Source organism: Haemorhous mexicanus, chromosome 4 (genome assembly GCF_027477595.1).
Source record: "Haemorhous mexicanus isolate bHaeMex1 chromosome 4, bHaeMex1.pri, whole genome shotgun sequence".
In the NCBI taxonomy this organism is placed as follows: domain Eukaryota; kingdom Metazoa; phylum Chordata; class Aves; order Passeriformes; family Fringillidae; genus Haemorhous; species Haemorhous mexicanus.
Genome location: NC_082344.1, coordinates 45,278,447 through 45,303,825, shown reverse-complemented (window position 1 = coordinate 45,303,825; position 25,379 = coordinate 45,278,447). Strand labels below are relative to the sequence as shown.

At 38.8% G+C, this 25,379-nt stretch overlaps 1 protein-coding gene across 3 annotated transcripts in view; it reads right to left on the bottom strand.

The window, feature by feature from the left end:
* SNX25 (sorting nexin 25) overlaps positions 1-25,379 on the bottom strand; it is an 81,713-nt gene that overhangs the window by 20,638 nt on the left and 35,696 nt on the right. For 2 of the 3 annotated variants that reach the window (XM_059844637.1, XM_059844640.1), the window contains exons 6-9: positions 22,058-22,128; positions 11,546-11,736; positions 4,321-4,452; positions 1,509-1,784 (exon numbers count right to left, since the gene is read on the bottom strand). In XM_059844637.1, coding sequence (XP_059700620.1) covers positions 1,509-1,784; positions 4,321-4,452; positions 11,546-11,736; positions 22,058-22,128 — 670 coding nt within the window. The remainder of the gene's footprint in view (positions 1-1,508; positions 1,785-4,320; positions 4,453-11,545; positions 11,737-22,057; positions 22,129-25,379) is intronic. The other variant, XM_059844638.1, reaches the window with a different exon arrangement.

Here is a 25,379-nt window from a genome sequence, read left to right as displayed (position 1 = left end):
TGTTAATTTTTTTTTTTAACTGTTTTGAATGCTATAAGCAGACTTGGCAATATATTAGTCTTTAAGGCTTCATGGCATACACAGACTTCATATCTGGTCCATACATATCCAAGGACTCAAAGGAAGGACAGATGATGCTGATGGCAAAAATCTAACTTTTTGGCAGCTACAGGAGATGTTGTCAGACGCAGTGCAGCTAGCCCTAAAGTGTTGTGTCAGTTTCCTCAGAGAAATCATTATCTCTGTTAGATTTTGAACAAGTCATATGAAGAAATTGGAAAGCACGGCATTTAACGCTTCAGGAAGTTCTGGACAAAACTGTTCACAGGCATTGTGCAAAGCCTCAGTGACTGCAAGCACAAGAACACAAAGCCTTTGAAGTACCTACCACCCTCAATAAAGAGCTGAGTTAGTGATGAGAAAACTAGAAAACACATCTTGAATATTTTATCAAGATGAAGAATACAGGGGAAAACAAACATTGAAAAGATTCATCAATCCCTAAAAGCACATATTGCAAGTAATTTACTTACAGCTATTCATCTCTGCAGATTTGCTGGTACACAAACTACAAAGACTAGAACACCTCACCTACAGAAATTAAAGTCATTTAAGGAGTAAATACAAAAGCCCTCGGTTCTGGAAAAATTGTTTCTAAATTGCAGAATGTACATCAGCACTCTGGATTCTGCTTATTTGTTTATTCAGATCTGGCTTTGGGCAAACTGTTACAATTAATTGAGTTCGGAGCAAGTTCACCTGTAAAATGAAGACATCCATGCTGATGTGAAGCAGCAGTCTGACTGAAAGAGGCACTCAATAGTCTGAGACGTGCTCTGTCAAAATGTTCTTAGATAAACACAACACACAAGTTCCCCTGACATGACTGATTTAGACAGCCCACGGAAAAAACCTGCCCCAAGAAGAGCTGCCATTGGCTTATTGCTTATGACATTTTGAATGCTCTGTTTTAGAGTTCTTGTGCCAGATTCATCTTCCAACATGGTCTAATAATTTATTCAATTAATCAATAAAATCCACTAAGATTATATTTTACATAACTTTTTCTTCCCTTTTGTGCAATTTTAATACCTATTTAGTACCTAGGAAATGCATGGGAGACAGGGACAGTGTCTGGGCAGAAACCTACTGATGTTTCAGTGAGAATTTTTTCACTCAAAAGCAGAGCAGCTGAACTTATACAAAGTATGTTTTGCATTCTCTGTTTCTAAGGAGCATAATGAAAGGCTTAGGAATCTGAACTGCTTACTCCAACTAAATTAAAATTTATGTAGTCTGTCATTTTGTACCATTTCATTTGAAAGAGCATGTAAACAAAAGGTTTTACCAGATGGAACTACAAGAGTGATGATATTTATAAATAAATGAGTAAAATAGAGAAGAGTAGTCCAAAGCTGAAGGACAGAAGATGCTACTGCATTCTTTTCCCAGGGCAGTCTCTCAGATTACTTTAAATAACGGTGAAAGAAATTGTCTGTGTGACTCACCACTTCATCTTTGTCCTCAGGAGTTAGCTGAGCAGAACTTCTTTCTTCCTCCTGCTTGACTGATCGCTCATATAAATCACTGACAATGAATGAGGGGTAGTATCTGTCCTTTAGAGTTTCATAAACATCTGCTTGAATTCTGTAGAATACTTCAATGCCTTTGTTTCCCACAAGACTTTGCTGTATTTCCTTATAAAGGGATTTTTCCACAGGTATTTCTCTGCTTTCCACAAAAAAATTCTGGTAAATTTCACTCACCAGTTGAGGTATTTCAGCCTAGGAAGCAAGGAAGAGGGAGGGAGAAAAGAATAATGAAAATATATTAAAATTATCAAGATGACTCAGGACCCAGGTGCACAATTTGTAGGATAATCAAGCTAATTTCCTATCCAAATGTATGAGAAGACATCTGTAAACCTCTTACCGAGACCAAGCATGCTGCCTGCCTGTGCACCTCTGCTAAGCAATCCATTTTACAAGTTAAGTATGGATGTTTGGGAAGTGAAGAAACAGCTGTGCCCTACAATTGCCAGAGCTTCTGCACCCACTCTTTTAAATCCATGTTCCAAAAGCTGGCATTAAAAGGAAGAAAAGTGCTAGAGCAACAGTGTGGTCACCATTTTAAATTCAGATGAGAAAGCTGAGCTGGATCAGCTCTCCTGTCTTCTGCTGAATAGAATCAATTCACTTTATGCATGATTATAATTAATTTGCAGGAAAAAAGGAAAAAAAAAATATGCAAGAAGAGGAAAAAAAGCACAATTGAAGAGACATTTACCAGTACAGAAGGCTGGGTATTTTTACTGAGCACAGTAAAGTGCACAGGGTTGAACTTTGCATTAATGAACAGGAGAGAAAGTAATGCAGCAGAGCCCATTATCAGCTCCCTAAATTACCATCTCCCTAAACTGGACAGAATTAAAAAGGGTTTATCCACTCCCTCAGAATGGCACAATGTTCTTACCTGCCTCATCTGACAATACCACAGCCACATGGCTGCATGTTCCAGATTGCAAGGCAAGACGTATTCTATTACCATCTGTATGGCAGCTGTCTTTTGTCAAGTGGGCAATTTTCCTTATCTCTCTCTCTGAGTGATCACAATCACTCTTCCCCAGCAGGGGACATCTGCTGATTACAGGCTATTGAATGTCACTGCATGGCTGATAAGAACTATAGCATCCCATTGTGAGATGCTCTGCCCAGAGGGAGGAGCCAAGCATTGCTACCCAGATATAATCTGGAGATTCTGACACACCAGCACGACTTTCTCCACTGGATTCCCCAGAGGAGCAGCAGCTGCCTCTTCTTCCAGTGGATCTTCAGAGGAAGAATACATCCTTTTCTACAGGACCCCCTGCTCCAACAGACCCACACCTGACACTTCAGGAGGACTGCAGCCACATTTCCAATGGGACTGCTACCAACACCCTGACCAAAAGGGTGTCAGGTTGAGTTCTGACTCTGGCAGTGTTGTTCTAGTGTACTGCATTGTTTATTTTATCCTTTTATTTTTCTTCCCTATTAAAGAACTGTTATTTCCTGCTCCCATATTTTTTGCCTGAGAGCCCCTTAATTTAAAATTTATAGCAATTTGGAGGGGTGGGGAGGGTTTGCATTCTCCATTTCAGGGGAGGCTCCTGCCTTCCTTAGCAGGCACTTGTCTTTCCAAACCAAGACACTGCAGGACACTACTTTTTTTAAGCTGCCCCTGTAGTGGCAGATATATCCATATCCATGTGTACATACATATTGTTTTGAACAGGAAGACAAAAAGTCACAACTGAGAGGTCATAAAATGATTTATAGCACCTTTTCCAATCACAAGCAGATTGCAATGAAAACTGATTTACAGAACTCTCTTCACAGTGCCTGACAAACCATTTTTATCAACACACTCTAGCTTGAGTTGGCTGGTAGTCATTTTTTCAGACTGTATTAATGGTTCACTACTCATACTCTACAATTTGTCTCTCTGTTTACAGGATGCTTTATGTTTTCCAATTGACTGGAATAAGAGCAATAAAATTACAGTGAACAAATGTTAACTGATAATCAATAATCAAATCTGTATTTCATGCTAATGTGAATCTTGAAGGTTTAACTGCTTCCCCCAGAAATCCACCACACTGGTCACAAACAGCAAATCTCTCCTCTACAAAGTTTTCCTCTGCACCATTGCTTAAGTGAAACTTTAAGTGATATTCCCTATCCTTGTTTCAGAGTTCTAATTTCTACTTTATTTTAGCCAAAATTACAATATAGCATTGTTTCTTCTCCCCACCAGTAGTGTGGCATTCCTGGAGAAATTTAGCTGCTACAGATAAGGGAAAGGTCTTTTAAAGCAACACCTCTCTTCCAAAAAGGTTTTAAGAACATATATACACACAATTTCATTATTTTGGACTGAATGGGCTGTCTGTAATTACAAGACACTTATGTACAGACTATCCAACTGGAATGTGCTTCTAGGTTTCATGTGAACTAATACAACTAAAGCCTACATATTTTACAGCATGTTTTTTCTCTGGTGAAAGGGGAAATAATTCTACTACTTTTGCATATCAAATATTCCTTTTAACAGATGTTGTTACACCAACCAACAATAAATCATCATCACAACAGCCGACAAGTTTTAATTGCAATATTAACCTCAAATATTGACATGAAGCAGTTAAAAAAACCCCAAATTGCTTAGAACCCATCCTATGCTGTTGATATTTCAAAAACCTGAAGACATTTCCTAACATCAAGACCACAACAAACAGTGTCATCAATGTACAAAGCCATATAGGCTTGCAACTTCTTCCACCTTGTTAGCATTCTTCAGATTCTCCACGGACTCCCAGAAGCCAATCAAAGCCATCTTGTCCATCCTCTCCATGTAGATCCGGAAGTGCTCTCGGTATGAAGGGCTGGCCAAAATTTCTTCAAACTGAAGAATCTGAAGAAGGGAAAACTAAGAATAAAAACTGGAAAAATGCCTAATTCTAACTCCTTTCCTTATAGGGAAAATCTTTTCACCATGCATCCCACAAACGTGTCCTAGATTCAACTACACAGACCTCCTACAATAATAGTTTTGCTTCATTAAAAAAAAAAAATCATCTATGCTTCTATCAGATAGTAAATACCTCCACATCTTTCTGATCAGGATACATTTCAAAGGACTAAGATGGCATTTCAAGACACTCATGAAATGCTGTTGTCAAAAATTTAACTTCGAATGTTCCTGCAAAGCAGAGGAGCTGAGCTGAAAGCTAAATGATCTGTTCTTCACTTGTTTCAAACACCAGCAGTTTCCATACCACAGCCCACAGAGCTTTGAGATGTATCTCAATTATTCCCAGAGACACAGAGAAAGATGTTATACCTTGTCTGCCAGGGCATTTGATGCCCAAGTTCCCACTGTTATTGAAAAACATCTATCAGAAACACAGTCAGGAATGAGTATGTTCTGTGATATAATGCCCAGGACTTTTCCTGAGTGAGGAGGGTGTACATTAGGCAGTAAAGGAAATGAAACACAGGCTTCCTGTACCCATGCAGATGCTGCAGCCATTAAGAAGTTGCATTAAAAAGCCATTATCACTTCCTTATACTCGACTATTTTTGTGAATCCAGGCCTTTTCTTTGAGACAAACCCCTGAAAACAAAACACTTCTCTGACAAAATGATCAAAACTTCCCATACCGAACAAAATTAATAACCTTGTCGTTCTCTGAAAAATAGGACCAAGTTTTTCCTACTTTCCAAAAATAGGACCATTTTTTGATGTTTCCTCATCAAAACCAAGCAACCTTTTCCCTACAACCCTCCAGGCTTGCAGCTGAACCAGTTTTCATGTCACTTATTTAGTGCCATTACTTTTATCATCGGGAACCCAAACACACTACCCAGAGTGGTCTGAATTTCTTTGTTTCTCACAGGCACCAACCAACTCACACACACCTTTTTCTTTGGAAAAAAATTAGGTCCTCAAGCACTGGAGCTAATGAGTCTTCCTATGACTTTGCATTTTATAGCAAAGTTTATTTGGTTTGGAGCAAGATGTGAACTCTGAGATTGAGGCATTAATAATTTCTCTAATATGGGTTTTCTGATACCTAACAATAATGCAATTCTAGTCAGCATCAGGATACCTCCCTCTCTGGGAAGACTGCTCATTTTCCTAAATCTAGCACCTGTGAAACTCTGCAACCAAGTTATATGTAGGAAAAACAGTTTCCTTGTCTCAAGCTACACATGAGGAAACCACCTACATGGGCACATACACAATCACTGACACACAATCAGTGCCTCAACAAACCAAGCTAAACATGGTTCTTTAACAACTGCAGTCACCTATGTTCGGTCTGAAACAGCTCCCCCAAATTTTGGGCAGTGTTTAAGTAAATTATATTTGTCTTATATTAAATGCTCATTTACATGTTTAAATTTCCTCTGTGACAATCATGTGCTAGTCTTCTCTTTATCCTTTACCATACCAATACCTTCTGGACATGACTTTGCTCCTAGCTTTAAAACTATTTAGATATAAGAGTATCTGCCTTTAAAAGCTCACTCTCTAAATCTCACTAGAAAGCAGAGAGTACCTTTTTCAAGCTAAGCTTGATACAGAAATGGTGATCAGGCTGTCAAAAAAAAACAACACAGACATGGCAATTTAAAGGCCAGTCTGTGATTTAGCCTTATTACTGTGCATCATTATATTTTCTATTCAATCATTTTACCAAGGACAGTGATTTAAAATACAAGTGTAAGAGGGTCTTCCAGCCCCTCAAACAGATGTTTTCCCCATCCCAGGGACTGTCAACTCTATAAATAATAGCAGAGTTAATAAATCACAACATGGGGCATGTGCTGTCACTTCTTGAGTGAGAGGTCACCTTGGTCTCTGTGCCTCCATGATCCAAGCTATTCCCACTCTGGCTGCCAGCAAGGAGGGTAACTAACAAACAAACCCCTCTCAGAAGTAACTGGGGCTAAGTGCTGCTGCAGGGAGCAAGGCAAGTGCAACCACCTCTCCCACCTAACAAAGGACCCATTGCACCAGTGCCCCCTGGTAATCAAAGCAGTGGTGCCTAGCAACAGTGTTACACAAATCTCCTAACAGACAACCTTGCAAACTAAAACAAATAAATAATTGGGCAGGAAAAGCTTATTCTCTTGCAGAAATGAGACCTCTCAAATGTTTTCTTGATTTTTCTTTAAGTCTGGAGTATCCTGGAGTTATTAAATATGTTACCAGTCCTTTACTAAAAGCAGTATGTTACAGCTACAATGCCAACAATGGCAGACACAAGAGGGTTTCAGTTTTGAGGTGAAAAATCACAAAATGATTTTTTTTGTAAGCTGTCCCTGTAGTGGCAGATATATCCATATCCATTTGTACATGCATATTGTTTTGAACAGGAAGACAAAAAGTCACAACTGAGAGATCAAAGTATGAGTGCTGGTTTTGGCTGGGTAAAGTTCACATTCTTAAGAGACTGGCAGAGACTATGTTTTAGATTTATGCTAAACACAAGGCTGATAACATAGAGATGCTTTTGTTATTGCTGAGCAGAGCTTAGACAGAGCCAAGGCCTTTTGTGCTTTTGGTACTGCCACACTGGAGAGCAGACTGGGGGTGTGTGGGAGACTGGGAGCAGACACAGCCAGGACAGACGACCCCAGCTGACCAAAGGGATGTTCCAGGCCATGTGACATCATGCTCAGTGTGTAAAGTGGGGGGGACATGATGGCTGTGTCCTCCCAAGTCACTGTTACATGTGATGGGGCCCTGCCCTCCTGAGGATGGCTGAGCACCTGCCTGCCCATGGGAAGCAGTGAATTCCTTGTTTTGCCTTGTTTGTGTGTGTGGCTTTTGCTTTCCCCATTAAGCTGTTTTTATCTCAGCCCATGAGTTTTCTAGGTTTTACCCTTCTGATTCTCTCCCCAATCCTGCTGGTGGGGGAGTGAGCAAGTGGCTGCATGGGCTTGGCTGCTGCTGGGGGAGAAACCACAACAGTCCTTTCTGGCACTCAACTGTGTGGAACTTACTTCCTTTCATGATTTAAATAAATTCTGCAGTAATTTGTAATCCTCAGCAAAAGATCATTTCATGATTCAGTATCACCATGGATTAGAGCACAAAACTCTAAGCTATGTTGGCACATACACAGGCATTAGGGCATTTGTACACCCTCAAATCTAATATCCAGTTAGCAGATATAATCTTAGAATTATCAGCCTCCACAGCAACCCTTCAAATCCTGTTAACTCAATAGCAGCTTCTGGGTTTGGCAAAACCAGAAGCTTTAGTGTTGCCCCATCAATTCCCTGCTTCAACAGGACTGTAACATATATCACAGCTGGTCACAGACTCTGCCTAAGACTAGGAAAGGGTTAGGTTTTTCTATTTTTTTTTCTTAAGTGGGATGCTTTAAGCCGTATCCCTAGCATGTGCCCACAGAAAAGACTTGTCCCTGGCCCTACAGAGCAGAGACTTGGTCTTGTTAAATCCCTAAAGACAGTCACAACCTCTCTCTGGACAGGAACATAGAACAACTAGGTAATTTAGGACTGCACAGGCACTAGGCACAGATTAGATGCACTGTACTGTATTTCTTTGCAACACAGCAGATTCCCATTCACTACAGCCACATTGACCTATAACAAATAGCCCAAATAAAGCTGGTAACAGCACTGCAGATGGTTGGGATGAACAGCATTTGGGTCACTAAAGGAAATTTTCTGCTGGTATAACAGCATACAGTCAGACTGCAGAACTTCTGGTTGCTGCTTTGGATTTTTTCCCTTTTTTATTGGTAGAAGCCAGGAATTAGTGAAATGTAAAAACCAAAACTGATAAATATCTTTTTTCCAAGTTGCATTTTAAAAACCCCTTAACTAATGTTTTTTCCATATATTGACCAAAATTAAAACCTATATTTATCTTGTTATGTTTTAAAAAGAGGCAAGTCATCAGAAGACTATCTCTGTCACAGCAGTGTGAACTAAATGCAATGATTATTTAAGTGTCAGAAAGCATATACTAACCACATAAGGTACCTGACTATTTTACTGCACATACAGTAATGTAAAAGTCCCTACCTTGAGACTCACATGTTCACAAACATATTTCTGTCATTTAAAAATCCATCACCAGGCAATCGGGTGACAACAATTGAAGCTTGTTTTCTTAATATTCCCCAAACTCTGCATCATGATGTATCCTGACATAACATGATGTTACAATCTGAAGCTTAGAAATCACTGTGAAAATCTGGTAAATCACCAGGGAAATCAACATCTATCCACAGATGCAGTGGAAGCGAGATCTTCTGCAGGAGTTTCATCTTGGTCCTCATCAGCTGGATTATGAACATGAGCTCGTTCCACCTCAAAATACACACAGATGGTTTCCTTGCTATTTCACAGCTAGTTAAGGGTCAGATCCTCAGCCCCCCTCCCAGAACCCATGATCCACAAAACAGCTCCACTAAGATGCTGTGACTCCATAAGTCAAATCCCACAGCCAAGGTGGGGTGGTGGTTGTGCTCAGCACAACAGAGGAAAAAAAACATTCACCAGATAAACACAGACAGAAAGAATTCAACCAATTACTGCAGTACTGTGCAGGCACAGTTCCTAAGAAAAAGGACTAAAACAGCATTGACTATGAAGAGATGCTTTATACATTACATTTAACTCAAACTGTGTTTTCTCCATAAACAAATCTAACACTGTGAGAAGAGTTTAAATCAGGGTCAGAGGTAATGACAGAATTCAGATTCAGAGAGTAGCTGTGGTTTGCTTGCCAATAAGCACTCTATTATAATTTGCCTATTTAGGATTTCCCTAGAGAACCTGGATTCAGGAAAATTAGGTAGTGAAACATGTACAAAATCAAATGAATAAAAATCACAAGACTACACTGACATCTCCAACCTATATAAGCCCATAATCAGAACATGCATAGAAGACTTTTTACCAGCAATGTCCTTACTCCCCTACTGCTGCAGTCAGGAAAATGCTTTCTATAGGTTGCATAAGTGAAATCAAAATACAAGTTTAATTCACTAGTCAACTCTTCATTCAACTAGTACCAAAAATTCCCCAAAGTTAATAATGTATTCAAGCTTCTACACTACACTTATACAAAACATTAATTCAAAACAGTATCAGTAAATGTCCATTTCTGACCTATTTCATGCAAGTTGAAGAAAGGAAGGCAAATGTGCAGTTTCTTCTGCAAAAGCTAGTTCTGCAATTTAGATGCTACCTTAAGAGAAAAGTTGGCACAACCATATTCTAATGAGTCTAAGGGCCACGAGCTGCAATGTATCTCATCTACTAAATCCCACACAATGCCTTTCCCTTTTGCTTAGAAAAGAGCCTGAGTGTTCAGTCAATACTGCCCAAATAAGAGGGGCCAACCTCCAAAATAACACCAGCTGCCTTGAAATAAGAACCCAGACTGCGGCAACCGCAGTGCTAGAAGAAGATAAGAAGCAGCAAGAGTAAAGAAAGACAGATTCCTCAGCTAAGCCTTGGGCATTTTACTGTGCTCAAAAGGGGACAGCATGGCCTCCACCTCCCAAACAACCTCCCACAGCTTCTTTCCTGGCAATGGAGAATCAGGGACAAGAGAAGGGAGAAGCAGCTTTCCTATTTTCTATACTGACATGACAGTAGAGAAGCTCTAGAGCTTCATCACAGAAACATCAAAAGCTTAGAAGCAAAACTGCCTCAGATGCCACTGCTTACACCATCACCACAACAAATGCCTGTGCAAGATGCCATTATTGCTATTAATAGTACCATTAACTCAATATTGAGCTGCTCACATCAACTTCAGGAATTCCTTTGATTTTAATTACAATATTACATTTTATTATATTCCTGACTAATCCCTGCCCCTACCAAGTGCATCTTTACTACTGGACTCCATTCTTGAACAATCTTACGTCCCATGTATCTAACCAGAAAAGTTGATAACATCTCAGCAGGTATCAAAAGTGGCATCATTGGCTCATGCAGTGCTGCCACATGCTCCCATCTCTCTTTTTCTTCTTGGCATCACTTGCTGCATTCAACTTCAGGAAAGAGATCAGGACTGTCTTGGCACAATCTATGACACACCATCTGAAATCATGCTTTAAGGACAAGTGGGGAGTAAGGAATCATTGTGTTTCAGACCTTACTCAAGAAAAAACAAAATACAAAAATTAGGAACTACTTCTGTATTATTCTACTTCTTCTAATATGATACTAAGTTACTATTATGCTAAGGCCATAACGAAAATTAAAGATCCCTGCATGAAGAGATAAGCCATCTCCTACCTACATGAAAAACATAAAATATTTTCACATTTGAATACATCAGCTACTGTGCTTTGCCCAAAGGGAACAGAGCAGTTTACAAAAGAAGTCACTAAAATTTTCAAAGATTTGCAAGGCTAAGTAGTCATTTTATTTTTGTAGATGCTGGCCAACTCGACAATAGGTAATTCTAATTCCAGACTACAGTGGTATTGAAAACCAGCATTTAGTCACAGCAGCTTTGCCAGAGATTTTCTGCAAAAAAATCTGCAACTGCTCAGAGTTTTGTCAATTGCCTTCCATAAGTGTTTACTTTTGAATAATTCAGTATCTTCAAAGCCCACACATATTTCCTAAAGTAAGTATAACGAGGGCCAAAGACATATTGCACATATGTTGGCAGTCTTTTATTTGAAAGCAAGTTGCTACTTTCGCAAAAGCTGCTAAGCTGCATGTCCTTATTAGCTCCCTACAGGTGGTATGTCTGAAAAATCACACGGGCTTACAAGCCACTCAACCCTTTGTGAAGTTTCACATGGCACAATATTCCAAGCTGAACAATTAATGTGTCTTTTCAGGTGTTTCAGTAATCTTTTGCCAAGGTAAATAAACCAAGAAGCAATTATTTTGTACTTGACTCCTGGGAGAAGGGAGAGATTAACAACAGTGAGGTAACATGATCCAGTGGTAACACACTTAGAAAGACCTTCAGACAATGCCATTTATACCTTCTGACTTGGAGGGCCATCGCCTTCATCAGAAATGCCATCTTCCTGCTGATCATAAGCAGGCCCTCCCAGGAGCCTGATTCTCTTCTCACATTGCTTCTTTGCCACTGTCAGCTGATTAATATACCTCTTCACATTGCGAGCCCTTAGGAGGTCAGCTTTCATTGCTGCAGTTTCTTTTCCTTTTGAATCTAAGAAAAAAGCAAATCAGAGACAGTATTTTACAACAGGAAAACATCCTTGTACCATTGCTTCTGTGAAAGGCAAATCAGAGGCAGTATTTTACAACATGAAAATATTGTACCACTGCCTCTGTGACCTGTCTGATCAAAGCATCTGTCATCCATGAATCAGCTATGCTCATCAGTACCGGCAAGTTTGCATTTGAAACAGAATGATGATTTTGAAACATTCTGCTGTGATCACTCAAGGGTTTACACAAAAAAGTTGAGAGGAAAAAAAATCCTTATTCAAATGCATAGCAAAACCCAAGCCCTCCAGCTCTTTTTATAGTTTGTTGGAGGACACAGCCCAAGACCTCTATCCAGGATGTACATTTATCAGATGGCATTAAGGAAATTATTTACAGACATGGCAAATGATAACACGTGGAGCTGATGGCCTATATACCTCACTGAACATAGCATTGACTGCCTGGGGTCACGAGGGACTGGGCTCTCTTCCCCCCAGCCCAGCATGACACATTCCCACACATCATCTTTGTGAATCCATACTTCTTGTGCCTGATGTGAACAGCATATCATACAATATCCCCTCCAGACAACTGACCAAAGTTCACTCAAAATGGTCAGATGACTAAGAAAAAAATCTTAAAATGCCATGCCAACACTGCACAGTACTGTTAGAAAGTAAAGTAATGTGAAGATGACAGTCAGCTGAATAAGACTTAGTAATAGCCAGTGTAATGGTTGTGCATTCTACATTCCATCTTTTTCAGCTAATTACCAGGGTCTTAAAAAAGGAGCAGCAGATAAAACAGATATAAAACCCTATTATGTGGAAATCATGTTTGATATCTGCAGGATGCGACTGATTCACATTTATACACTGGTTTTACTTTCCTCTCGCTCAATGATAACACTCATGCTTTTTTGGGCTGCAGCTATTACTCAGTAGCAAAGTACTTGGCTTTTACTTGGCTCTGGATTATCTGATTGTTCAGGGATAAATAGTAAAGATCTATTCTACTATGTTTTCAAACTATTAAATGCTAGCAAAATAATGTAGATAAAAACAGCATTTGATTTTCACAAGAGTTGCTGTTAAGAAACAACAACATAGTTAGGTTTGTGAATGCACACACAGCAAAAAGGAAATCCCTATTTAAATCAAGTGTCTAATATATTATGGCAACTTCTCCTTTTAAAACTGTTTTTACCCTTGTATTTCCCCCTCAAAGCCACATGTATTGCATGCAACTCTAAGTTGTCTTTTACATACTGAAGGACAACTCAAGGTACATGGAGCTCCCTGAAGTTCTACACATAAGTGAGTCCAGATATTCGCCCATATTTTTAATCTCACTGAATTTGCTTTAAGTATTTATGTTGGTAGGGATGGTTCCTGATACTCATCCATTAAAATACTAAGAGTATTTGTATCATTTGCATCTGAGCTGCCATATAATAGTGAACTAAAGAGATGATACTCATTGAAGCAAATGATAAAATTACAAAAAAAAAAAAAGAAAAAAAAAGCCATCTGTTTTCCTGGCATGTTATCTCCACAGGGAAGTCAACAGAGCATTTAATTTAGTGTTTCAGTTCCCTAAACAGAAGTGCCAGTATTAATGAGAGAAAAGCAAAGGAAAAGACCTCAAGGACAGAACAATGCTCTCCCCCAAATCAAAACATCAAAACATTTACAGCTATTACAAATATAGGAACCGAACTTGAAAGTTTAATCTTAAACCCCAAGATTAAAGTTTAAGATTAAACCCCAATCTTTTCCTTGCTGCTCTTGACTCTAAGATGATTTTTTAGAAGTTATCAATTCTTTCAATATTTTAAATGCTTTGGGCTCATAATGCATACTTGAAATCCCACACTTTTGAAAACCCACAAAGAGTATAATGCAATAATCATTCAGCCTTCTTAAAACAAAAGTACCCTTCTGGATGGGAACAAGGCATTCTTGAAGGGTTTTCAAAGTATGCATGTCTACTTCACCTGAAATCTTATCATCCTGCAGCAGGCCTCCAGGAGAGATCCATGAGCCCACCATTTCCAGTGATTATTTCCTGTCTTAACAGAGATCCTTCAAAAACATTTACCTCAGCTCTTCACATCCAAAAGGAGCCACTCCAGCCAAGCATCACTCAGGGCAGCTCCAAAGATGACGCTGCCAGCCGGTTTCTGCTCCGTGGATAAACAGGACTAGTCACTGTGAAAGGCGGCCAGTGACGTCCTTCACACATAAACAAGAGGCTGATGAAAAGCAGAGCAGCACAGAATGTGCCTGATGTGCTACAGTGCAGGAGAGACAGCATGGAACTGGGGACTAACACCAACACTGAGCATCACTTCCCTCTTCCAAATTACAAAAGATAAGCTAGCAGAAATCAGGAGGAGCCTTTTCAGCTCAGCTGGAGAAGGTTAGGTGGATCACTGGTTTTCTCCAAACCCTAATGTGCTTTTGAGATTTTAGAGGTTTTCAGACCTAAACTGCTCTGCTTTTGTCATATTAAGCACTATCAAAACAATATTTTAAATTATAAAGTCTTCTCTTTTTAATATATTCTTGTCTGATTCCATAATTACCAAAATACCAAGACAAAATTAAGAGTGATTTTCCCCATTTCTGAGCATCAGGAAAGATGATGCTCATTACATTCAGGTATCGCTGCATAAACCAAATAAAACCAGAAAGGCACAAAAGGAAAGGCTTGCATGTATTCACAAACCCTCCAGCAAGCTTCAATAAATGAAAAATAAGTACATTTCTGCTTCTAAGACACTTTTTCACTACAATGCAAGGAGGAAAAAATCATCCTTTGAGTAATATTTTTTTTAACAAGTAACAACTTTGCAGTTTGGGTATTTCTCTAAAGAAATATTATTAAAAACAAACAAAAATCCCTCCTTATCAGCAAGACAAGATGCTACTTTGGGATTTCCTCCTCACAAGCTGCATACACTTTATCAACAGCAACCGAGCAGAGCCTCCATCTCCAAAGGAGCAAAGTGTCTTTTATTAACTTCCTCCAAAATAATTCTCCTTATCTGGGGAAATTTTGACAGGACATGCACTGCCATGGAGGAACTTCAAATCGCAAAAAGGTCCTGTGCACCTCTCCCAAAGGCAACCCAAAGCAATTAGTACCAAAAGCTGAATTTCAAACTCTGCTTATCAATCCACAGTTTTAGATAATTCAATTTGCACTAAAACAACATTAAAAAAGAAATAGTTGAAATGAGCTCAAACTTACCAAGTAATCAAAGCTATGCTACCTGTGCAAATTGTTTTATTCTATGCATTTTTTTTGTACATCTGCAGTAATTTTTGACAAAGCTTCCACACTGTCTTCTAAATCACTCCTAACTATCTTGACTTGAGCTAAGCTAGAAGTATATCCCCAGAAGCATATCCTAATCCACCAAAACGGTTTCTGAAAAGTGATTTCTCATACCTAATTTTCTTTCCTCTTCTTTTTTCCCCCCCCTACGGTGGCTTTGCTACTTGAGGAGGTTTATATCTATTAATACATCAAACTGAAGGACATACTCACATCATCCATTTTTAAGTCAGAATATGGGACCTTCCAAATTGTCATGCCAAAAAATGTCATACAAATTTTATTACCCTTAAGCACACTGGAGGATACACAAAAACAATGTAAATTTGCTTAAAGCAGAAACTTAATTGTATTTTAGACTTGCACGATCTGTCCCTTCTCTTAGCAGTACCAGCCAAAGGCAGAGGTCTCTCATTTCACCTTCAAAGTTATGTATGGCAAAAGTGTGACTAAAACTGAAAATACAAGTTCTCGCTCCTTTATAGCTTCAGTAACTACAGCTCCATGACACCTGGCAGCACATACAACAGCACTGACCAGCCCTACCTGTCACTGAAGGAGCAACACACATGCTGCCCATCACAAGTTTTTTAGCAAGATTTTTCCAAGAGCCAGGTCAAGCACATACAGGGCCTCCTAAATGCCATGCTTATTAGTATTTGAGTAGTGAACATCAATTTAACATTTTCTTGTAAGCAGTAACTGGAACCTTACATATAACTTACAAGTCTTTATAGACCTCCTCCAATCTTAGAAACCTTGAACTGCAAGTTTTAAAAGCCTACATAGGCCTGGAAAAGCATTTGTTCAATTCTGTGAGAGCAGGATGACCTGTAAGAATAGCACACACTGTTCTTCTACTGCCCAAGGCCCAAGGAAAGGACCTTGGGCACCTCTCCTCTGGTCTGACAAAAGACTGAGGAAAAAAAAGTGTTAAATCCCAACCACTCCAACAGACAGGTCTGGGAAAAGGGGCTTACAGGGAAAGCATGGACAAGTTAGGCCCTGATCATTAGCAATGTGTCAAACAACACAGCCTCCCACTCACAGCCACAGCTGAGAAAAATAAAAAGTCAATTGGCAGTATGTACCATACAGTAAAATAATATCCACCACAGAGAGCCTCTGTCTGCAGGTCCTTGCATGCCCTTTGGTCACATCGATCTGAGGTCTGACCAGCCAGCCTCTTCCTCCCTCTTCCACTGAAGAGCATCTCTGAGATCAGCTGAGAGATGCATTACCATCACTAGCAGACACAAAGGTTCTCAGGAACAGAAAGAAAAACTTCCTCTACAAAGCTGATTTAAAATCCCAAATAAAAACAAAAAGTGTACCACAGACTCTGTAGCCTTTACCCTCATGCACATGGATTCCCTCCACACTTACTGCTTGAGCATGATGTGCAGGCACAATGTCAGCTCTTTAAGCCTTGCCAGAAAACTGTGCAAAAATAATTGTGTGTGAATGTTTATTCCTGTGTGGAGGATGCAGGTCAGGGGGAGGAATCATAATAGAGTTTTGACATAATTAAGTTACATGGCATCTGTAATCTGCTGGAACACACAAGTACCCATTTTACTTCACTTTAAATTATCATCTTGACAAAACCCACACATCACAACCCACATAACTAAGCTAGCCTGCAACCCCAGCTTTTTTTCTTTTTTAAGTCCCTTTTTTACAGCTGAACATTCAAGCCTCTTTCAGAGCCACAGCACCTGAGAGGCCTGCCCACAGCCAGGCCTGTTTCTGTGCCACTTGTCAGCTTTGCTTATAAAAGCAAATATCTAGACACACAGTGGGAAGGCTCAGCAGGAGAAATCTTCTGCTGCAAGGCAGCAGATCTCTCCACACAGAAATGGCTGCTTATTTGATCTGTCTCACAATCCCTGCTTGAAAACGAGCAGTTTTCTCAACAGGGATGCCCTGGGGTCGATTACACTGTGGTGTCTGAAAAGCAGTCCCATCCAGTCATCCAAGGGGGGGTTCCAGTCATGCTGTAAAGTCATGTGTAAGGTAGAGGGCACAAAAAATTAAAAGGCAAATCAAACAAATCCCTTAAAAAAAAAAAAGTTGAGAGACTTTCTCTGTGTTGCCCTAAGACAAGGTACATGCATTTTCTGGGTTTGTTTTAAAAAGCAGCTAGTAAAAGAGAACTTTGCTAAAATTCTGGTAGGATCCTGTAATACAATATCAGTATGAGAAGAAACAAAAATGTGTCTGCTAAAATTAGAACCAGTGTATTTAAGCAGCTTCCTATTTATGTTACAGCAAATATCAAGTTATTATAACAACTTACTTTGGTTGCTATTTCCCAGTTGGTGTTTTTGAAACCTTTTCTGTACAAAAATTTAAGATTCTTGCTTCTAGAAACTTGCATATCATCTGTCATTCATGCTGTAATGCCTAATCCAGGTATCTGTCCTCTTACAAACTGCTTTAATAGATCAAAATGCAGTAAGCATTTCCAGATAAGCATTTAGAGTCCTTCAAAATCTTCAGCAGAAAAGACAGATTTTGTAAAATAATAAAAACAAACCAAACAACTGAAATACTTAAAATTTAGCTTAATTTTAATTGGTTTAGTATTTAGAATTAATCTGTATCAAAAGGTAAGATGAGGAGAGTTGTTTATAGTTAAAGGTGTAGAAGGATATGATTCTTTTAACCATAGCACATGTGACTAGAGAGAGGCACCATCTGAAAATACCAACAGGAAGAAAAACCAAACACAAATTAAACAAACAAAACAATCAACAACAAAACTCCCACCAAAACCAAGCTGCCTCCTACAGTCATTGCTTGAGTGATCATGACCATTTTGGAAGAAGATGCACAGGAAGACACTGTTGGAAAAGTGAAGTAAGGCAGATACATGTACACACCAGATTCTGTGATTTCCCAGTGTAAAAGAGGGAAGTGCAGTGCCAGAATGCAAGGAAACAGCTCCTATTTACAGTGACCTGCACTGCTCCAAAATAAACTATCTACCCCTCTAGAAACAATAACACTGAGTTATGTTTCTTATGCAACTTCAGCAACAGCCAAAAGCAATTCTCCCAGCCACAGAAATTCTGTCATCCACTGACAACTGGCATCACACTGCAAACCCCTCACATTACTTTTGTGTCTCAGACTTTTAGGCCTTTGACTCTCTCAGGGAGCCAAATGCAAAACTTACTGCTTAACATGAATCAGATGCTTCTGTACGTTTTTTTTTTTTCCTCTCTTATCTCACATACCAGAAGATTCAAATGATAGAAATCTGAAAAGGAAGAAATCCTGTAACATACCATTTTTAACTACAGAGGATTTAATACAATCATGTGTAGAAGTACTTTAAAATACTTTCTGATTTTATTAGAGTGTCCTAACAGCTAAATATTTTGCCAATAGGTGGCACCAGCACTAATTAAAAAGTGTAAAGAACCCTGTCCTCACTGAGCAACAAGCCTTCCTCTCTCCACCTTACTGGGCACCAACATTAAATGCATACTTTGGCATCACCAAATAAAATAGTTAAGAGGTCAAGTAACTGTAGCCCCTATGAAAAGTCATCAGTCTGAAATCTGGTCCTCAGGCTATTCATCCTTTAATAATAGACACCTAATCTTTTCAGAAAAAAGAAATACTTTTGGACAGTTTTAGAGACTTAATTATGTCTCCTCAACCAATAGTAAAAGCCCACAATCCTGTTCAGGAATACTTATTGCTAGACATGTGGCTGTACAACACCTCTTTTGCTAAAAGTATAACTAGTGGCTAAGCACTCACTACTGCAGAGTTTTGGCCACCTCTGCTCCACTAACTGCTCCTCAGGTTTTTGTTTATTCCTTCTTCTATTGAAAGCACTGCTTCAGGGAGCTCCCATATTTCCAAACACCAGAGGCTAAGACCACTCTTGTGTGGAACCCCAGCTGAGTACTGCATCCAGTTCTGGGGACCACAGCACAGGAAAGACAGGGACCTGCTGGAGCAGGTCCAGAGGAGGGCCATGAAGATGATCAGAGAGATGGAACACATCTCCCAAGAAGAAAGGTTGAGAGAGCTGGGATTGTTCAGCCCAGAGATGAGAAGGCTTTGGGGGCACCCAACTGCAGCCCTTCAGTACTTAAATGAGGCCTGTAAGAAAGATGGGGATAGACTTTTTAGCAGGGCCTGTTGCAATAGGACAAAGGGGCAATGGTTTTACACCAAAAGAGGGACACTTTGGATTATATAAAAGGAGTGTCTTTTATAATGAGGGTGACAAAACACTGGAACAGGCTTCCCAGAGAGGTGCTCCCATCCCTGGAAACATTCAAGGTCAGGTGGATGGGACTCTGGGCAGTCTAGTTGAAGATGTACCTGCTCACTGCACAGGGGTTACAGTAGAGGATTTTTAAAGGTCCCTTCCAACCCAAACCACTCTCTGATTCTATATCCATGTACGTACTATCTATGCATACGCTACTCTTACACTCTGAGAGCAGATGTCAGGATCAACAGAATGCTGGCCAGAGTTCAGCTGGTCTAGTTGAACACCCAGGCTCTAAAGAAGCAGTAACATTTTCAGGACCCAACTTTACCACAGGAAAAAGGAGTTAGCTATCAGTAAGACTATCTCTTGCCAGGTTGGGGTCAAAGCTAAGAGACGCCCTTGACATAAAGGCAAGAGCTCATTTAGCAGCAAAGAAGGAACTGTCATATACATCCAGCTGCCACACTCACACATCCCTGCAGGTATGCACCACATGCTGGGGGAGAAGGTTAAAAAAGAGAAAGGCAGAATGAGATTGTGCAGACACACTCTGATTTTGCATAAAGCTTACATTTAGTTATTCACCATTAAATCCAGGGGTAGCATTACGCTGTAGTATCCAGAAAAGGAAACATCAAAACGTGATGCTAAGTAACATGGCAGTCTGTTCTACAAGATTTCAACAATCTTTATGTTAGCAGTGAGCTGTGCTGGGTTTTTTGTTGGGTTTCGTTTGTTTTAAGAAGGGTATCACAGTTTTTCCTCTAACCTTTTGTTTTTAAAATTCAGGAACATATTAGATTCATTACCACATTAGGTAAAATGCCTCCACCTCCTTTAGGCACAAAACAGTCTTCAGAACTAGATTTTACCCCTCTACAGTTTTGATAGCCCTCTTAAGAGTTTATTGTACATACACAGAGCCTGAAAAATTTTGGTAGATGAAAACCTGAGTGGAATAACTGAAATTAAAAATCTGCCCAAAATTTGTGTGAACTATAAAAAGACTGTATTGGCATGCCTCTGTTGGGCACACTGTTTCATATGTGTCAAGCAAAAACACATCACCTTTTTCAGACAATGTGCATAACCACTGGCTATTTAATAAACAAAAGGGTTAGCCCCAATAGTCCTAACAGCTGAAAGTGTCAGCAGTGGTAATCAACCCTTAAATTATATATAAGGTTATCATGGGAATAAACCAAAAATAAAAGTCCATATCATAATTAAAAAAGTTCAATGCACCACCTAGTGAAATTTGTTAGTTTTTTTTTTTTTTTTAGTACAGGTAGAAAGAGCCCATAAAAATGCAGAGTCGATTTCACCACATACCACCAGCTCTATATTTCTGTATCTGTTCTGCAGCACCAGAAAACTGCAGCTTCAAAAAACCTTCTATTCATGATTTAGAACAGTGGATATTTAAACAGATAAAGTCAAGTGAGATAGAGAAGAATTAATTAATAAATAATTCATTATAGAAACAAACTGTATAAAAATATTCCCCAAATCAATTATTGTCTCAAAAAGACCAATAGTAGCACAAATGAAAATACAGGCTTAGCAAGATTCAATTTTTCATAAGGTTCTCAGAGTTAAAATTCCCTGTTCTCATTTTATGAAACAGACTTTCCATTCAATTATCTTTCATCTGAAAAATATTAATATCTATTTCTATCATGTACACTTGAATAAAAAACAATGCCTACTCTTCCTTTTATCTTGGTTTGATACAAGCAGGATAAACTACTGGAATGCACATTTAGCTCTATTTTAGAGAGTAAACAAAAAGCATTATTGGTGTTGACAACCTTATACTTTCCAAAACTTGAGCACGGACCTCAAATTCTTCAGATTGCCAGAAATCTCCCCACCCCCCAGCATGTTCATTTTCTCTTTCTGCATTTTTCATCACACTTAAATATAAGTTTAAAGTTTCTTAAAGTTTTCCTTTCTGATATAAGGAACTAGAAAACGATTTTTTTAACCTAGAGAGAGATACAGATTACATAAGAACCTAAAATCTTTTAGATTTTTTAATAAAGAAATTAATTTTACTACCTGTTGCCTTTTTATTATGCATTGATACAACTGAAGTATACTTCTCTAAGCAATGATTTAGTCAGTAATTTTGCCATTAAGATCATCTCCTGATGATATACCTCAGTTTTTACATATTTTGAGAGCCATAAAAGTAGTATGTGTAATAAATATAAGTACAACTGTAATATGCATTGCTTTTTAAAAGGCAGCCATTGCCAAATCATTGCAGAAAATTAAGAGGACTCTATTGCAACTCAAAAACATAATACATTGAAGAGTCAAAATAACTGATTGACGAATTATGCTGTATCATTCCTTCTTCTGTGTTTCGAAAAGAGAACAGACTGAGATTCTGAAGAACAGATTGTATGAAAAAGAAAGTGAAAATATGATTCTCAGCATATGAATTTGTAATGTTAGAATTCCCAGTTGCAGCAAGTTCTGAAAATAATGTATCATAGATATGACCTTTCTCATGATCCATCAGCTTAGATGCAGATAGGGTTGGGGGATAATCATACCATGTGAGCTTCTGGAAGATTCAGACAAGTGAAACAGAACCAAAATACTAAAGGCATAGCATTCCTAAAATCTGTCTAAAAAACCCCCACACACTGATTGCATATGTATGGCATGAGTTCAAACAGCTTTTCAAAATGAAAACAACAGATGTGATTTAAAAATGGAGTCTTACCTTTCTGTCTCTTCACTTGGGGAATATTGCTGATTGTGGTTGCCTGAACTATTTCCACTACAATTTGATACCTAATTTTAAAAACAGGAGGGAATAAGGGTGAAGAGAGGGAGGAGAAGAAAAAAACAAGGTATTAATTTTTTACAATGTGTTCTTCATACAGTACACTCAAGAATTACTAAAAATCAAAATACTTCTACTTTCTCCTCATCTAGAAACAGATTAATCTCACAGTGTACCTGCAACCTAAGGAGCAGTGCGCACATGGAGCAGGGAAAACAGATCATCTTGAAACAAAAAGGAGACATTCAACTAACAATAACACTGCACTCTTCTCTCAACTGATGGCATTGCACAGACAGGTAATATTCAGTAAACACAATATAAAGTCACACTCTAAACATTAAATATAAGTTTTCATAGGAAACCAGGATGGTAGTTCAGTTTAAAATTAAAAAGCTGTCTGTAAGGTTCTTCCAGCTAATCCACTCAAAATGGAGCATATATAAATTTGCAGAAAAAACTAATTATACTAAAATATGTTTAAGTACTACACTCCAGGAAAAATTAAAACATGTTTATCACCTAAACTACACTAAACAATAGCAGACAGTTAATGCAGCTAGCAAAATGAATTTTAAGTAAAAGTGATTTGGTAACTAACAAATACTATGCACTTAGCAAAGAAAATTACTGCCAGTTAAGTCCTTCATAAATGTCAAAGTCCTGGTCATAACACTCAAATTCCTTTCAATGCACTTACTTTGGTAGCTATTAATACTTGTAAGAAAGCAAGTATTCCAGTGAATTTGCTAGCTACCAAGTTTACTCTTAGATGAAAGTTGAAGCCTCCTGGAAAGGCTGCTGTTTCAGTGATGACTTACTCTCCATTGGAGAAAGAACATGTGATCCTTAAAACATATTTCCCTTCTTTAATGTCAACTTTTTTCACCAACATCACTCAATTCCCCCCATTTCTCTTATAACTCTTTTAGGATTTTGACTGTCTCTGGCTCTTTGTATACACAGTTTTATACACACAACATACACTCACAACTACATTTCCAGATTTTTTTTTCTACAGCAAATTCTTCAATTATCACATTGAAACCTGACAACCTGTTTGAAAACCTATAATTTTTGTAACACTACTTCCTTTTGCCATTACTGTGTTTAGATTGTTTCCACCCACCACCAGAGCTCTTGCCCAGTCTGTCAGAGGAAGAACAGTCCCATAGTAAGGGTGGTGGTGTGGTGCATAGGAAGTCCCACAGTTAATTCCCCACTCAAAGAATTCCCAAATTCAGGGCAGCTCAGTTAGAGTTTTGATGCATTGATTATGTGATCTGTAAATGCACTGCAGTGACTCTTATTCACCTCACTCAGGTGTTGTAGGCCAACTGTGAAATCATGAATTTATCAAAGTACAGACAACCAACTGCACATGGAAGGTAGTTCCCACTTATCTTGCAATTTTTTTCCTTCCAGATTTCCTCCCACTTGTTCACTTTCACAGTTTCATGTATTTTTATTACCAATATTTAACACAGTATCTCTTTTTTTCCAGTTCTTTGTATTACTTTAATATGGGAGATGCTTGGAGTTACATGCTCAAAGATGCTATTTAGTCTGTTCTCCCAAGCACTGGGCCCTTGCTGCAAGTACTCAATGGGAGTGCTGTACAACACTGCACCACAGAAACACCCCTTGCTACACTGCCAGACCATGACCCTTTTCTCCCTGGAACTCTGTTCCAAATATTCCAGCTGACAGATATTCTGTGGTGCTGGTGATTAAACACTTAAGGCCATTTTAAATGGGATGTATTAATTTAACTTTGAGGAAGTGAGTGTACTTGATAAACTGGACCCTTCATGGCTTCACATTCATCTTCTTCCCTATTCTCTGTTCTATTCATGCACTTCTCTCATTTCTTAGGTAAAAGATGATACAGAGACAGTAGTTATGGTCTTTCTTACCATGAACTGTGTTGTGACTTTGTGCTGCTGTAACAATAAATATCAGAATAAATACAATGCTGAACCTGAGAGCAGAATAAAACCCATCCACCAGCTTATTTCCTTACTATTTTTTGTTCTCAACTATGTTTTTAACCCAGCAGGTCTTTTATGTTTAGTCTTCTCCTGACAGAGAAGGTAGGTACATGTTTCCCATCTGATGTGAAAGAACTCATCTTTTCTTCCTTATTTGTAGCAGAATTCCAATTAATCCATGCTAACTTCAGTCTGAGGGGAAATGAAGGTGAAATTTCACTGTTTAACTACTTCTTCTTGAAAGACAGGGACAACACTTTGTGAAAACTTGGTAATACAGGAATAAAAGTCTGCCTCCCTTCATGACAAACATCAAAGAAATGAAACATTAGAAAGAGTGAGTTTGAAGGACATTAGTGTAAAACCATACAAGGGTCCCTTCTGTGAAAGCTTTGTTGGTTTGTTTTTCTCACCCCATTTCCCCCAGCAAATTCAACGTTTCAGATGGTAAAGGTATGATAGGAAAACAAACAAACCCAAAATAGCTCTCCAGAAATCAGCAAATTCCTTTTTATGAAAATATCAGCTCTCCTGATTTCCCTACAAAAATTAAAGGGATATTTCCACAAAAACAATAGTTATGTTCTAAGAGAACAAGTGACTAAATGTTAGAGGTCCACTATAGAAACAAACAAACTATGAATCCTAAAGTTCTCCAAAATTAATATTAAGTAGTTACTGCATCATTCAAAGGCTATCCAAAAATAAAACCCATAAATGCAATCAGAAAATCAATACAATATTTCTTCTTAAAGCAGTGCTTCTAAGCTAGGAGAGAAACAAGATGTAGAAAATCCTAGCACCACTGTTCTCCTTTCAGGGAGAGCTATTTGCACAGCAGAGAGCTTTATACTTGCTTACAAGGAGACCCACATAGTCTTCCTCTCTTTTCTGACTGCCTGGGTGAGAGCAACACACACCTTTCACCCACAGGTTTCCACTGAACCAGCCAGAGGTTTTGCCTGCCTTCCCCACCACGAATACCTGGCTATACCCACAAGAAAGCCAAGCAAAACTCTGTCAATGAAATCAAGGATGGATGCCTTATCAGCCCTCCCTCCTGTACTGTCACGTGCATACATCAAGGAGCACCCAGGAGTCCCTGCCTCCTTGGCTGTGGTCAGTCAGGAGTCTGAGGAAATGTTTATCAGTGTCCCACAGCCTCTTGAACTTAGCAAGGTATTTTATCTTCGTTTTATTAAACAGATAACAATCAATCTGCAAAGATAAGCATGACAGGAATGTTTAACACAAAATAAGGAGTTCCC